The sequence below is a fragment of the Sipha flava genome, unplaced genomic scaffold, assembly GCF_003268045.1.
Source record: "Sipha flava isolate LNK unplaced genomic scaffold, YSA_version1 224_pilon_pilon, whole genome shotgun sequence".
NCBI lineage: Eukaryota > Metazoa > Arthropoda > Insecta > Hemiptera > Aphididae > Sipha > Sipha flava.
The window spans coordinates 1,387,172-1,404,444 of record NW_020272857.1 but is presented as its reverse complement, the minus strand read 5'-3'; the positions used below and the strand labels follow the sequence as shown (position 1 = coordinate 1,404,444).

The 17,273-nt window shown below is 28.9% G+C and overlaps 1 protein-coding gene across 2 annotated transcripts; it reads right to left on the bottom strand.

Annotated features, from left to right (window-relative positions):
• Positions 1–499: 499 nt before the first annotated feature.
• On the bottom strand, positions 500–5,363 carry LOC112683358 (X-box-binding protein 1). Of its 2 annotated transcripts, XM_025554364.1 has the most exons (5): positions 5,072–5,363; positions 4,802–4,981; positions 1,821–1,917; positions 749–1,122; positions 500–680 (listed from the first exon to the last, which is right to left on the bottom strand). In XM_025554364.1, the coding sequence occupies exons 2-5, from the start codon at positions 4,975–4,977 to the stop codon at positions 590–592; spliced, it is 738 nt and encodes a 245-aa protein (XP_025410149.1). In that variant the 5' UTR covers positions 4,978–4,981; positions 5,072–5,363; the 3' UTR covers positions 500–589. The 2 variants fall into 2 exon arrangements, with proteins under 2 accessions (XP_025410149.1, XP_025410148.1); XM_025554363.1 differs by having other exon boundaries at positions 4,802–5,356.
• Between the last annotated feature and the right edge of the window lie 11,910 nt (positions 5,364–17,273).

Below are 17,273 nucleotides of genomic sequence, written 5' to 3'. Positions count from 1 at the left end.
AAAAACTCAAAAAATAATAGTGATCAATGCTAAACATAGATACAGATTATTTAATATATATATATTTATAAAAACACAATTACATTATTCTATAATAGGACACATAATTTGAAAGTATACAGACAATATAGTGTGTTTAAATTGAAATTAAATATAGTAAGAAACTAAAAAAGAATAACAAACATTATGACAAATTAAATCATAAATAATAAATAATTAATTTTAAATGCACTATTTTATAAAAGCAAATTTGTTAATATTTGTGGTGAATAATGTGTTCTATAATCATATTCTGGAGAACTAAGTGATTCATAGCCAAAATCATCATATTGTTCTGTGTCCATATTATCATCATCTTGACATATTTCAAGAATATGCTCATCATAAGAAGTTGTTATTTCTTCAACAGCTTCTTCTTCTACTATAATGAAACGCTCCAATGAATCATTACTCACGTTTTCCAATTCTTTTTCAACTTTAGGTTCAATCTCATCAACATCTAATGTTGGGATTTGTGTTTTTTCATTAGAAATCTTGGATGTTTCTGTATCTGGATTTAGCATGAAAAGTGAATTATCATTCTTAATGTCTATATGGTGAAAATCAATATTTTGGCTGGGTTCCATGATTTCTGATGTGCTCCCCACCACTTCATCAAGACAATATTCGTTGAGAAAACTCTATAATATAATATTAAAAAATAACAAATTGTCTCATAATGAAATATTATTAAGTAAGCAATACTTACTTCGCTAAGTAGTTCATCAGCGATTTTTGATAAACGTTCTGATACATTACTATCAAACCAATCCATGTTGTCGTCATCTGAAAGTTTGAGACCATGAAGAATGGAACTGTCAGTAATAGGAACAGGATCTGACAACATAGCATCAAACAGGATATTTGATTCTGTTTGCCCTTCTGCAGAGGGTGTCTATGGGACACTTCAGGTCCATCAATCAAAATTCTGTTATTTGCTTCTGTTGTATACGATTCTGTGGACACTGACTCTTTTGGTACAAATGAGTCTGTAGCAAGTTGTTCTTGTAATCTTTCATTCTCAGCCATTAACTTCTCTTGGTTAGATCGTAATGATTCTATTTCTTCTCTTAAATGTAAATTCTGAAAATAAAGTTTAAATAATTTATAAAATATGCAAAAAATAAAAATATACACATTATAAGTTAGATATATTCAAAGATATAAATGTATTAAATTCACTTGAAAAAGTTCTATTTGTAGTTATATAGTTACAAAAATTAGTAAAATAAATTTTTTAGCCAACGCCAATCAGTTACATCAGCGGTTCCCAAACTTTTTTTCCTTGATGACTTTTTTTGGACCCAATTTAGTCACGGTGCCCTGGCTGTGAATATCATTAAAGACAGAACAAAAAAAAATCTATTGATAACCAATTTTTTTAATAAAATTTAACTTAATAATAAATTAATGCATTTTTAAACTTAAAAAATAGATAAGTAAAAATTATTGTTATTATGATTATAATTATTATACAAAAATATTATAAGGTTAAAATGAGAATATCCTATTATACAATAGAAAATATTACTTTATTTTCTACAAATTTTTTACGAAAACAATAAGGAAAAACAATTTTATACATTTTAAATTATTTGTTATGAACTGTAGAACGCGGTACCCTTAGAAAGTGGTCTTGGTGCACAGTTTGGGAACCGCTGAGTTATAGCATTAAATCTAAACATAAAATATATGAATTTAAAATAAAAACAAATAAAAATTAAATATTTAGTACCTATTTATACAATAAGGTTAGTTAAAAAGTTAATATTCATTGGTACCTCTTTTCTCAAATTATGGACCATTCCAGATAGAAGATTGAATTGTGCTTTCTTTTTGTCTCTTGATAACTGTGCTGCTTCTCTGTTGCGTAATTTTTTGAAAATAAATAATAAAAAAATAATAAATTAACTCTTCAATAATTTTTTTCATAAAACTTTCAACTAAACAAACACATTTCAAACTAATTTTAATAAAACGTACACTTAAGTAATAGGACCATTATTAAAGTACCTTCAAAATCATTATATAATATGTAATGTTTTTGAAGGTACTTTAAAAAAATAATATTTAATATTATATTATTATTATTATTATTATTATTATTATTATATTATATTTTTATATTATATTATTTTATATTTAATATTTTTTTTGTATTTTTATATATTATATAAAAATTATTAACCTACAACCCAATTTTTTAAAAATTCGCTTATATACATAAGCCAAACATACACGTACCACATAACTATAATACACTATAACACATACTAAAATTATTTAGTTCAGAACGATCATTTGTATTTCAGTTTTCAACGTGTGCAGTTAAAATATGAACCGCCAGATATCTATTTACTATTTATAATAATTATCTTTTTTTGTCGTTACTCCAATAAGAGGAAGAAGAAGATAAAATATTGGGAGTCTATTATTATAAAAAAAAGTTACAAAACAAATGTATTTAGCGTAAAAAAGTAAAGGTTTTTTTTTTCAATTTTAATTAAAAAGCATTAGTTGACGACCAAAAATCATTTTACGAATTTTTTAGATTAAATTTAGAATAAATGGTCAGTGACAAAGCATGGGGGTAGGTACTGCGCCTGACGCGCACACTGCTATCGTGGCAGTGATATTGCGTCAAAAGTCTAGACGCATTTTGGAAAACAGTTTTCAGAAAATATATTGCAACAGTTATTTGGGTCCAGAAATTGCGTCTGACGCACCTTGGAACGCGTACCTTTAACGATGGTTGAGAAAATGATAAAATAAAAAATATTGTTTTAACATAATGGTTGACACCAGTGGTGTAGCTGAGAGAGGGCGTAGATCGCTCCCCTTAGAATTTTTTACTGGTGAAGTTTAATCGCGGTTAAAAACTATAACTAATAAAATATTACAGTATTTTTATCTGTGATATTTTTAAATCGCCCCCTCCCTAATTGAGCTCCGACTAAGCTACTGGTTGACACTACACCGTTCTGCAGTAGTAGTTATTTCGAATATAAATTAAAAATGGAATACGAATCTTAAAAATATTTATTGTTAATTACACGATATTCGTTAACTATTTTATGGGTTATATTAAAAAAAAAGTTTTTATCGATTTACAACGATAAAAATATAATAATTATTGGCAAGTCGTGTACAGTTTGTTTTTTCATCTCTAAAACAATAATCGTATACACACTTTATAGTATTGAAATAAGGGGACACCTGTTCGTGTTACGAGGGCGGTGGCACACTATTCATGCGCGAATAGCACAAAACAAACTCCCTCCCCCTCTCCCCGCCAAATAAGTGATGTAGAACACTATAAAAAAAAAAAAAAAATAGTAAACAATTAATATAATATAAATAATATAATAGTATAGTAACATGAGTGATTCGAATAGTATAATATACAGAGTGCACGATCTGAGAGAATAATTATATTATGCCGTGACGGGAGAAAAGCAATGTCCTTATGATTTAAAAATTACATTTTATCATTTAAAAAAATATATTTAAAATTGTACGTTCTCGGGCATAGAAAACAATACATTGATCGTCATATCCGGAGTAAAACACATCAATCGTTAATCCTCGCGGCACATTTTGTAATGCACTCATAAATGCCCGCCGGTCGGAGGACACGGGGAATGGATCTTTTTCGAGATTTTCTTCCTCCCTTCACCATCACCATAAGTACTCTTCGATTATAACATTACTTTTGTTTTTACTCTTCATTAAAAGTTTAAAACTCATTAAAGTATAACAGAATTAAATGTTTTATCCTTATACTATTAATCTCAATTGGACTACATTACAACAGTGTAGTAACGTGACAGAGAGCGGCTCTAAGTCAGATAACTTAGTATGTAATTTAATAAATTGACAACTTCAAAGTAATAAATATTGTATTTATTAAACGTAAAACAAATATTTAACTAAGACTAAAACAAGGAAACATACGTGCAATGGTCCAGTATCTGGTCCTGCTTCATCAGTATGTACCAGTTTTATACTATTGACCTTTCTTAATGGGATCAATCTATATTTGTGATAGATTGATCAATAACACCTTAATGTTCTATACGTGTAGTTAATATTATACGAAACTATTACTATGCTACTCTAATTTTCTATAATAAGAAAAATATGCTAATGAGCTGTGGCTCATTACAACAGAAACTATATAAATAATTATGTTACAATTTAGTAGATAGCTTTATTTTTCTTTTTTTTTTTAATTATTATAAGACATTCTTAACCTATAAGGCTATTCATCTATGGATAATTAATATACAATTTTTGACTAATTTTAACATAATAATAATTAAATAGTTATTATAGAGATAATAACAATAGTGACAATTATTTAATAATCATTATCAAATAAGATCATGCGGACGACCGCGTTTTAAACGTCTTTGAGGTGGAGGACGTATATGTAAGTTGAAGAGTAGAGAGCCAGTATATTTTTGCACTGAACTATGGAAGTTTTCAGCAAGAGCTCTTATATGACCTTGGGAGTAGATAACTGGTAGGTACATATCCCCTCCCCAGGTAAAATCCTAAATACGCCATTGCCGCTCGCATATTTGTTTTGTCAATTAACCATTCATTATGCTCCTTCGATGTCTACACAGTACGCAATCGACACCCCTTTCTCACCGCCGATCCATTAGTAGACGGGAGGAAGGGGTGTGGACGACCGTATTGCTTACACGTCGCGCGGTCATGAAATAATGTAACCACCCACATATAACCACCTACTCACTTGCGCAATATCTTCTCTTCCGGCGATATGTTTTTCACGTACGTCCTTTTGGCCGGCGGCGATCGCGGCGATGTCGACTCGTATTCGTCATCCGAGATCGCCTGTCGCTGTTCCACATAACACATGGCCGAATTTAATATCAGCATCTGATTGGACCGGATGACGTTGGGCGCCATGGTTCTGTCGAGACGGGAATAAAAACGCGAATATTACGCACGACGTACGAGGATGTCAATGACGATAATAACAATTGAAACTCAAATAATAAACCTGACTGTGTGAAGTACGTGTTGAAGAAAAAATACGGCACTCGCGTTTATGTTATAATGTACAGTTGAACGTGGATGTTTCAAATTTATAAAAATATTTCCAAGCTACATGTGTCGAACAATAACGGACATGCGAGTTGATGGCGTTTGTACCGAGTTTTGACGTTCGAGAACGCTCGATTAGTGAAATCGCAGGACCTGGACCTACAGCGACACCAGTGGTGACCGGAGCAAACCGATTTTGTCGACTTGGCACGGCAATTCAATGCGGTAGGAAAACATCGAGCACCAAAATCGATGTTTGCACGGGTGACATGACATCGATATCGGTGCATGACGCAACACCGCCAGTGGATTACATCGAAACGTGTACTTAATAATAAACGAAAACGTCGATTTTATTTTCACTGGAAAACTTGCATTTCTTTCGGTGGTAACGATATGAAATGTGTTACAGAACGTCGAGAGGTGTTCCTAGCCGGAAAAAAAAAATAAAACAAATGCGGTAATGTTTTAGGTTTCACTGCACGCATTATTCATGTCGCGTGTACACTAGTTTGTACAGTACACAAATCGTGTTTACATACGAATTATAGTATGTCAAGAAAAAAATCGTACCAAATTGTGTTTGGTCGAAGAAAACGATTACTATAGTTGCATTTTTACAGTTACAACACTCGCAAGTTCGCAATTATAATATACCTATATAATATACATTGTTATTATTAAATGTAAATTATATAAAACGCTGTCGTTGAAGGTATTTTATAGTAATGTAAACGGATGTACCCTTCATTGCCAAAAGTGGTTATCCTTTCAGCTGTACAAGTTGTTTTTTGTAATCTTAGATTCAACTCTGTATAGATGTGGAGGTGTCAACGAACGGGGCCGATCCAATACACAGTGCTAAAATGGTGCACATCGCGGGGACCGTTTTAAAACATTTAATAATAATAATAATAATAATAATAATAATAGACCAAAAACAAAGTTCTGGTTGTACATTGTACAATTTATATTTTTAAACCTAATTTACTGGTAACTGAAATAGCTAAATAGGTAACTATTATTGCTATTTTATAACTCATAAAATAATTAATTAAAGTTTGTACCTTATAAATGATAAGTTACAAACTTTAATTAACTATATCAATAAATATACAGTCTTAACGAATTCATCCTTTGAATACACATTTAATAGTATCGTACATAACTGAAATGCAATGCAATGGAGAGGAATTGTAGAAACGGCATTAGACCTAATTGGTCTGTTTCATGCCTAAGAAGAAAGAAGAAGTACATAACTACCCTCCCGACTACCATTCATCGTAAAAATTTAAATAATGATCATACAGATAAACAGTTTTATAATACTAAGTAAATATGTACGAAAAACTATATTTTTAATTAAAATATAAGATAATTAATTGTTTAAATAATTCATATCAACTCATTAAACACTACTTTTTTCTAGGTACTCTTGTCAATTACTTATAGTCTACGGGCTACATAGGTATAAGTACGTAAGAGTGTGAGACGAAATCATATATATCCCATAACACATGATAAATACATCTACCTCAGTAGTTAAGTTTCCTATATTCTTGCCATTTTGCGTACTAAAAAAATATTTGAAATTACAAAAAATTCATAAAACTACCTAACATTTATTAATATATTAATCTCAAATTAAAACATATTCGTAAATCATACAAATTATATTTAACTCGTAATGCATATGATTATTCTTAACCAACTAAAATAATGTCCATATCATTAATAATAAAGCCACGGTATTTATGTAAATATCTGAAAAATGTTTATGTAATTATTATTCTGATAACTTAGACTTGATTATTTTGTATTTATCTATTATGTTAAATCCGGTTTCTAATAATCTCGTGAGTGTCATGAATCACGATTGTCGCATATGCATAAAGTATGTGTTTATTCCGTTATAATTGTATAAAATAGGACTATACGATTATACAAGTGCCAAGTGAGGTCATCATCTCGTGGATATAGCAATAACTATTTCACTTACAATCTAGATAGACTTCATTATGTAGATACATAGGTAACCTGTAATACGTTTATATATAATAGTTTACGTTTAGTGAGTTTAGTTATTTAGATACTCATTATGCTTACTAATTGCTATAGAAAGTACTAATTTACATTAATATTTACAAATATAAATACCTATAATACATATGTACTAAAATTGATTTTATAATACTATAAGTACAAATTTAAACAGTGTTTTATGAAATGGAAAAGTACCTAATCTATTTATTTAACATAATATATGTATGAGTATGTATAAATGTATAATAGCATAATGCAATCAACACTGAATGTGTAGTAAAATTTGTTGATAAAATTCACCGGTTTTAAAATATCTGAATTCTAGACAGTGATATAATATAGCTGTTACAGGTAGTTAATTAAAGGCCTATATACAGATTATTTCAATCTAGTTTTTACGTTGTATAGCATGTTAAATATTTGCGTGTTGGGAAATAAATATAAGCACTAGATCGTTAATTAGTAAAATGTATAAGTTTTAATAATTTACATGTAAAAGTTAACAGCAATTACGGAATATATTTCGTATAAAACTGTACTTAAAATGTGTAATATAATATATTATATTTTATTTACTTAATTTATCAATGTATAGCCGATTGAATAATCGATGACAAGGGAAGGATCTTAAATATTTATTCATCAATTGCGATCTTAATTAAACTTGTGAAGAAATTTAAAATTTGCCGATAAAGGTATATTAAATATTTAAGTAATTTAACAGTAATTTAAAAATGGTGTCTTATTCTATTTGTACTTTAGCCATTAAACGTGGCCATTCTAATTTAACTTGTAATAATTGTAAATATTTGTTTCATCTTTAGTGTGTTTTTTTAAAAAAATAAGATGTTAACCTAAATTAATCATTTAGCCTACCAAAAAAATAATATATAATGTAATCAATATAATTGATTAGGTACAACAATTTTTCTCAGCTGCGAGTTAAATGCAAAAGTCTAGCTAAACTTGATTATAAAAACTACAACATTAAATCTCAACTTTCTATTAATCACAATCCTAAAGAATTTTGAAAATTTGTAAATAACAGAAGAGATAAAAATGCTTTACCGAAAATTGTCAATTTTGATTCTGTTTCTGCTAATAATGGCCAAGACATTGTTAACCTTTATGCATCTTATTTTTCCAAAGCCTATTGTAATTCTACTCATACTAATTTTTGAAATAATAACTTTAATGAAAAAATTATTAATTCAACTTTTTCGTTTAATAAATTAAAGTTCACAGAAATAGATGTATTTAATTTAATCTCTAGTCTACCTCTTATATCAAGTAGTGGACCTGATGGTATTCCACCTATTTTCCTTTATAATTGTAGATTTATTTTAACTTCAATGGAAAACTCTTAATAGATTGAAAGCCGGGGTGGCGAGGACGAAAGCTAACACGATAAAATGGAAATTTAATGGAGAAGATGACTCATGCGACTGTGGAGAACGACAGACCGATGAACACCTTTTATTATGTACCATGATTCCAACACAATGCACCAGGGAAGATCTGATTCTGACAAACACAAATGCAATAGAGGTGGCCGCTTACTGGTCGCAACACAACATATAGAACGTTACCAAAAAATGTGATTTATTAGACGTACCAAATTAATTTATTGTATATTTTTTTTTTTTTTTTTTATTATTATTATTAGTATTTTATTTGATGTAATTATTTTATATAATTGTTATTGGCATTTTTATTATCGGACACGACAAGAAGAAGATCATTTTGCTCTTTGGTTCATTTGAACCTTGATTATTGTCCATTAAACATATTTGGATAAACAATACGTCCAAACAAAATTATAATATTGAAGCTGTACAAAATAACTTTTGTGATTTATGTCTTTCAAATGTAACATACATAGGCCACCACATGGTTCATATGATAATATTTTAAATTATTTAAATCATATTCCGCTTAAAACTAGACGCTTACAGCTGATCTCGAAATTTCTCCATAAATTAATTTCTGGCTTAATTGATTGTCCTGATTTACTTTATTTGATCAACTTTAAATTAATTCCTTTAATACCAGAAATCCTGAACTTTTTTATCCTATTCATTCTGACAAAAACTATATATTAAATAGTACTGCAAATCAGTTAATGATTGCTGGGAATAATTATACTTTTTAATTTTAACTAGTTAAGTTTATTTCGTATTGTCTTACTCTTGTCTCTTTTATTATATTCAGTGGCGCATTTAAGGGGGGGGCGAAAGGGGCAAATGCCCCGGGCGGCAAATTTTTGGGAGCGGCAAAATATTATAACTATTATTATTGATGTGTTAATGATTTTTTTAATTTTCACACCTTTTTCGGTATTGTTTAGTATTTTAAAAAATATTGTTGAACATCTAATAAGAAATTAAAAAAATTATACTATATCTAGTCACCTAGGTAATAGTGAAATAGCAAAATAGGTATATTACATTTATTATTCAATAAGATTTTATATTTTCGTTCAATATTTATAACAAAGACTCGGGTACACAGAACGCGGTATTCACTTTAGGGCACATTTAAAAAGTTTACAAAAGGAGTAAAATTGTATCTAAAAGTGTTCAATGTATGTTCGAATTTATAAAAGAGAATAGTTTAGTTGAAGTATATCCTTAGGTATATTGATATTGCTCTAAGGATGTTACTATATATGTACACCTTCAAGTAATTGTTCAACGGAAAAATCATTTTCTACATTAAAAAGGGTCAAAACTTATTTAATATCGACAACGAGAGAAAATCGTCTTAATTAATTAACAACCCTCAACATTGAAGCTGATTTAACGAAAACTATTAATTTTATTGATATTATTGAACATTTTTCTTCTCAAAAGTCAAGAAAAAAATTAAAAGCTATCGATTATTTTATTGTATATAATTAATAATAAATATAATATATTTAATCTAATAAAAAACCATATATTGTTAATTATTGTGCATATAATAAGTATAAATTCCGTTTTCTATATATATATATATATATTTTAAGAAAGGAATATTCACTGAAAAAAAAAATTAGGTTAACGTTAGGATATGTATTACCAATGATTTTATAATATACAATATATATATTATAAAATCAATGGTATTACTATAAAATTATCTAATAAAATATCGCAAAACAACTGATACAAACAATTTTTTTTATTGCTTAACTGAATTTATTTATATATATTTTTTTTTTTTTTTTGGTAGGGGGAGGGCGGAAAAATGATTTTGTCCGGGGTACGTATGTATTATATGCGCCACTGATTATATTGTTTCTTGGATTAATAGTTTTTTAATTATTATTCATATTAATTTTTGTATATTTTTCATTGTATACTGTACCAAATTTATCATAATTGTAAACTCTTACTGCTATAATTTAAACCATTTGTTTAAGAACTTCGTCTGCTTAATTATTATAAATAAATAAATAAATATCAATAAAGTATAAAATCTTCATAGGTACCCTACTTTATCATAATAATGTAATTGATGACTATAGGTAAATTATAAAATAAGTGTTATAACTCTTCAAAAACCTTGAATAATTTTTAGATGTGTGTGATTTATTTTTTTTTTATAAGCATCCTTGTAATATTGAAGATTTATATGAAACATTATCATTATTATTAATTATAATTTATAAAAAATAAGTAATAACTATTAAAATATGTTTTAAATAATGTTTCGGTCATGTAGGTAACTTTTGCTTAGTTTTTATTCTGATCGCACACATGACAGACAATTGTACATAGCACATTTTTTTCATGTGCTGTAAAGTCTATACATATATATATATAGTTAGTTTCTTGTATTTGAAAATGTAAACAACTTTACCAACTGTGTCAAATGAGTAAATTAAATATTACTATAAATTTATTTGTTATTGTTTTCAGATGGTTTTGTTCGCAATTGAATAAGTAAGTTATGAAAATAAACAAAATTTATTTCTTGATGTACATTTAAAACACCTCGACAAAAATTATTTAAAGCTACTTTAATGGTTATTGCCCGAGTGCACCATATAAGTCCCCGAATATTTAATCGTTCCGAATTCTGACCCAAGTCTCAGTTGATAAATAGATAGTGCTTGGTACACACGTTATGTAAATAATTCCATAATTTCCAATCACCACGCATGCTAATATTACAGTTATTGCAAATTAAAATTACGGAGGGTATTTATTATTCTTTCATAAATAAAATATATTCAAAAATAATAACTAACAGTCGTCGGTTACTCCTACTGAAATTATATAAATATTTATTTATATATAATAATAATAAAGTTAATTAAAAATTATTATTTTGGTATGATAATAAGATTCCCATTTTCAACTATAATTAAACGTCAATGGTATATTTTTTGCCCGGTTCCCGATACTGAACCATACAGATCAACAAGATCACGGGGCACAGGTCGCAAAACATATAAGATTACAAACTGTGGAATTACCATAATACATTCTACACTGCATTATTCTTTGCGTCGAATAATACTGCGGAATTTATGTTTAAATGGTATAGTGTTAGGCATAGGCAATAGTTAATCAGTTTAATTATTACGAAACACATAGTAATGTATTGTATATCAGAGTATGCTAGTACTATGGTGGCTCAAGGATTTGTTGGGGCTGATGGAAAATATATTTTTTATATGAAACGGTACTTCTCTTAGATACTTGTACAAAATATATAAAATTATTATTAGCACATAGTTTGATTAATACTAGAGCTCCTTAATAATGATTTAAATAACATTTTTTAAATAACTAAGTTTTCATAAATTTGTTACGCCTATCAAATAATTATTGGTAACTTTTTTATTTTACAAGGCTCGCTATTTATTATATCGATATGTTCAACATGACCAAGTTGGATTAGCCGATTTCCAGGGTCTGATAAATCAATCATTAACTACTGGAGATTCATAGTTTTTTTGTTTAAAGAATGAGGCGATATTTGCGACTAGTCTGTGCAGTTGATGAAGGGGGGAGTGCTTACTCCTAAAACCAAATTGGACATTTGGAATAATTTTTTTATCGTTTAGTATTGGATACATTATTTTTAATATGATTTTTTCTAAGATTTTTGAGAAAGTAGGAAGTAAGCTAATAGGCCTATATGAAGAGGGTTTGATCAGGAGATTTTCCTGGCTTGTGAATTAGGATAACAACTAAATATTTCCAGGTGGAAGGGATATAGGACAAGCGAAGAATACTATTGTAGATATAAGTGAGAAATAAGATTGCTTTCTTAGGAAGATGTTTAGCGATAGTATTGGTTATAAGGTCGTGGCTAGGAGATTTTATGTTTTTTAAGTATTAATGATATTTTGGACTTCTGAAGGAGAGGTATGTTTTATTGGAAGACACGTTGGGAGAGTGTTCAAAAGAAAGGCTTCAATATTAGAGTGGTAGCTTCTACTAGGTAAATTTGGGTGTGGTGAGAATCTATTCTCAAGGTCGGATGCGAATAAGTTTGCTTTGTCAAGATTAGATGATGCTAGAGAGTTATCAGGATATCGTAAGGTAGGTATTTTAATTTTATACTTTATTATATTTTTAGTGGCTTTCCAAAGTGAATTGTCAGTGTTAGAGATAGATTCCAAGTAATTATGAAATTTGTCAGAATTATACTTCCTGAGAATATTTTTTAAAGAGTTTTTGTGTGTATTAAGATGCCTTCTATTACTTGGAAAGTGAGTTCTTTGTCAAATGCGGAGGGCACGACGCTTTTCTGTTATGAGTTGTGTTATGTGTAGGGGTAAGACTGTGGTTGTGTGAGTGGTAGATGGGTTATTTTGGGATGCGTCAAGTGAGTTGAAGTTGGAGGTTAGTTGGAGTTTCGTTTAGGGTGAGTATTATTGGTGTGTGGTCGGAAGAGAGGTCTGAGGAACTAGTAATTGTGAATTTTATATGACTGGGGAGCGTAGTGATAAAAGAGTCCAGAACGTCAGGTTGTCTGTTGGCATGTGAAAACTAATATGTAGGGCAAATAGGGGAAATTATTTTAAGATTGTGATCGAGGATAAATTTATTGAGATTTGGACCTCTGGTATTAGGTTGGCTAAAGCTCCACCGGGGATGTTTAGCATTGAAGTCCCCACCTACCAGGAAGTGATTACCGAGGGAATTAAAGAAAATATCAAAATCATTACGGTTTATTTTTGTGCCGAGACGGATTTAAGTCGATGAGATAGTGGTGGGGATATGATTTAGAGTTAGCAGAATGTTAGTGAACTGAATGACGTTATTTTGATATGGTGGTAGAATGGTATGTTTAATGTTAGGCTTTAATAGTATTGCAGAACCCGCATGGAATGAATTATCAGGATAGTTACATTGAAATGTAGAATAGCCAAAAATGTTCAAGGAAGAGTTTGGTATCAGGTGTACTTCACTGATGAGTAAGATATCAATGGAATTTGTTGAGAAAAAAACACAAAGTTAATTTTTTTGACGTAATAATCAATTGGCGTTCCATTGAAGGATTGAGGTAGAGTGAGGAATATTATTTGATTTATTTACCATTGGACAGCATTAGTTTTTCTATTAGAGTAGTAAGTAAAGAGATTAGTGGATTGATGGTGGCTTGAAAATTCTTAAGAAAGAGCGCCATTTGATTGGCTAGGTAGTCAGGATTTTGAGAAGTGGTAGGAGGGATGTCTTGGCTTGGTAAATCAATTGTTATAGCTTGAGCATATGATTTTTAGGTTGGGAGTTCATACTGGAAGTAGAGTTTAAATAATTAGGTTTAACATTAGAGTTTGCTTGTTTTAGGTTATTATGTATTGGTTTAGATTTCTTGAGATGGTGATCAGTTTGAATTTTTTTGAACACAAGGCAGCCTTTGTAATTGGCCGGGTGATCTCCACTACATAGTGCGTATGTAGCTGGTTGGCTGGGTTATATCCAACTAAAACATACCGTAATGCCGGACGTACTTTTTGAATCTTCCGTAAACTAAAGCAAGCTAAAATGTTCTATCTGCCATATTATCATAATACGTAAAATCACCGAGAAATGAAAACTGAACATTATCAATTTGGAAACTGCAAAAGTATATTGAATGTTAGTGACCACAAGTTTTAATTTGGATTCTAATAGACAGCCTGTAACCAATTTTATACAAATGTATGCACCCTATGCTAAATTTAATTATAATTTACATCAAAATAAACTTCCAAGTGTGTAATCTATAGGTAAAAAACGTATACATTTTTACGAGTCTTTAAAAGTCGCTGTTTTTTGCGTTTAAGCCAATGCGGCATCACGTCTACGTCTTTGCTGTACGTAATTAAAATATTATAAATTTGGAGATCCAAGACTTGCATGTCGTTTTCGGTTCGATCAGGGTGTAGCGAGATGACTTATTTTATAATAATAACAAAAATAAAAAGACTACAATTTAGTTTTTTTTTTCATAATTATATATTACAATATAATAATAATTTAAATAATTGCAAGTGGGTGTCCTTACACTTATTGCAATAATAATAATAATTCAACTTATAATAATGAACAAAATATATGACAATAAAATTAAAATAAAAATAATAATAATAATAAGGAAGACAAAGCTCCCGTTACCTCGGTATACTCGATTTCCGTTGGATTCTATCCCTCGCTACCGTAGACTTCCTACTTCTATGGTCACTATGTTTAAAAAATGTAGCAATGGCTAACATATAATTTAGCATATACAAACTTCTAAGAAGTAGTTAAGTAGTTATGATTATAATGGATGTAATTGTTCAAGATACTTCATACAATAATTGTAAGTATTTGTTAGGGCTGGATCAAGAAGGAGGAGACTATAGTCCAGAGCTGCAAGTTGAAAGTGGCCAGAGTCGGATTGGCCCGGACCGCAAGTCTGCGATCGCGGACTTGGCCCCCGGCTAGTTTGGGCCCCTGACTTCATGTTCAATATTCAAATTTTAAAATTTTTAATTTAACTGTATTTAATCAAGTCTTAGCATTAAAGGACTCCTTATTGCGGTACAGTAGTCTGAAAAATATTTAGACCATTGCTACACGGTACCTTTTTTTCGGAAATAAATTGATTTTAGTATAAATATAAAATATTGTTTACGTCATTGCAGTCGAACCACTATAGATAAAATGGTCTTGTGTTCACAAAATTAATTATATTCATATTATATATTATATAATTTTATTGTAAAATCGGTTTTTCCCAAATTGCTTTGGGGGTCAGTGATAATTATTTTACATCTGTAAATTCGAATGGTTTTATTTGTTTAGTCGAATTTTGGTCTATATTAAGATCATATTACTTATAACTACTAAACACTTTTAAAGTTGATAATAGTTTATGACTCTAGTGAAAAAAGTTTATATGATTTAATTTCAAGTGAATTTCATAAATTAACTTTAGATATTTTTAAAATTATAGGTTGCTCTTTCGATGGAGCAGCTATCATGAAAGGGTCCTATAATGGTTAACAAGTACATTTAAAAAACAATAATCCAATATATGTATACACACATTGTGTAGGGCATGTACTGAATTTGGTTATGGTCGTCATCTGAATGTTGCGTGCATGCAGAATTTCTTTTTAGCTTTTTAGTACAACAACCCTCAATATTTTTATCAGATTTCTATAAAAGAATGGTTAGGAATTAAAAATTAAGGAGATTAAATTTAATTGGTGCTACACGTTGGTGGAGAAAAAATAAATCATTAAGCTCTATTATAAAATATAATGAGACTGACAAAAAATTCTAGGTTTTTATAATTTTTAAATTTTTTGCTGAAAATAATTTAAAATAAGTCTACATTTCATACAAAAACAAAATTCACTGCTCGCACTTTACTACTACAAAATAGTTTTATGTGATTACAACCGCAGCAATTTATCAGGACATATTCAATATTAGCTCGCCTATTTCTTAATTTCTTCAATCTCCATCGTTAAACTATTTTACTGCTTTTAATATAATTAAAAATTTGCATAAAAAAATTAGATCTAGAAGAGATAATGCTAATAGTATATTTATTAAACTTTATTCTGAAGTTAAACATTTCATTATAAAAATAAATAAAGATTTTGAATTAAATGGTAGTAATTTCGCTATAAAAAATGATTTTAATAGGGGAAAATCTGTAGAAAGAGTATCAAAAAAAAAAATAAAAATATGCCTGGTAAAGATGCAACTGATGAACGACCAAATACTTCATTAATTGATAGGCTTAACATTGAAAAATTTAATTATATACATGATGTTTGTACAAATAACTTGGATAAACGATTTATAAGTAATTCAAAGTTGCTCAGTGATTGTGTTTTTCTGGATCCAAAAAACCTTGATTCTATAAAAAATAAAATACCTGCAAATGCGTTACTAGAACAATCACTTCTAACAACTATTGATCAGTTTTACTTTATAGTATGACTCTATTACTAAATCTTTTAAAGATAATTTTAAATTTCTAACTGAAGACGACCAATTTCCTATTCATGAACATGGACTAGATTTAGATCAAGACGAAATATCTTTTATTGGTTCATCTAATGATTGAAAAACATGCCATAAGTGTTTATGGTGTGCCTTCAATGTGTTACATAATATAGTTTAACACTGGTTGTTTCAACAATATACATTATACATATAAATTTGTATTAATGTTACCGTATACACAAGTTACTTGTGAAAGAACATTTTCAAAATTAAAAAAATATCACTAATACTGAAAATGTAATCGATAATGTTGGAAAAAGTTCTAATGAACTTTCAAAACTATTGTTTTTAAGTTGTAATGAAAAAAAATTATAATTTTAAATTTTAAATTATTCATTTATTTATTTTAAGTTTATAGTAATAAATATAGACGTATTGTAATCAATTTAAGTCAAATATTCATATTTGATAAGGTCAAACAAATTGCTAACAATTATTTTATAGTATATAAAATAATATGTATTATTTAGTGTGTGAATAAAATATTAAATTGTTATCTTCAATGTTCATCAATCACCATTATAACAAGTTTTTTTATATGCAATGTTAGTGTAATGTTAGTGTAATTTAATCCAGTGGTGGATCTGAAGCTTGTTTAAGGAGGGTGCAAATAGGAATATCTTATTT

Coding starts and splice junctions, on each gene's coding strand:
- LOC112683358 (XM_025554364.1), bottom strand. CDS start 4,977: ATGGCGCCCAACGTCATCCGGTCCAATCAGATGCTGATATTAAATTCG. Junction 1,918..4,801: donor GAAGAGAAGATATTGCGCAA/GTGAGTAGGTGG, acceptor ATTTATTTTCAA/AAAATTACGCAACAGAGAAG. Junction 1,123..1,820: donor TCCATAATTTGAGAAAAGAG/GTACCAATGAAT, acceptor CTTTATTTTCAG/AATTTACATTTAAGAGAAGA.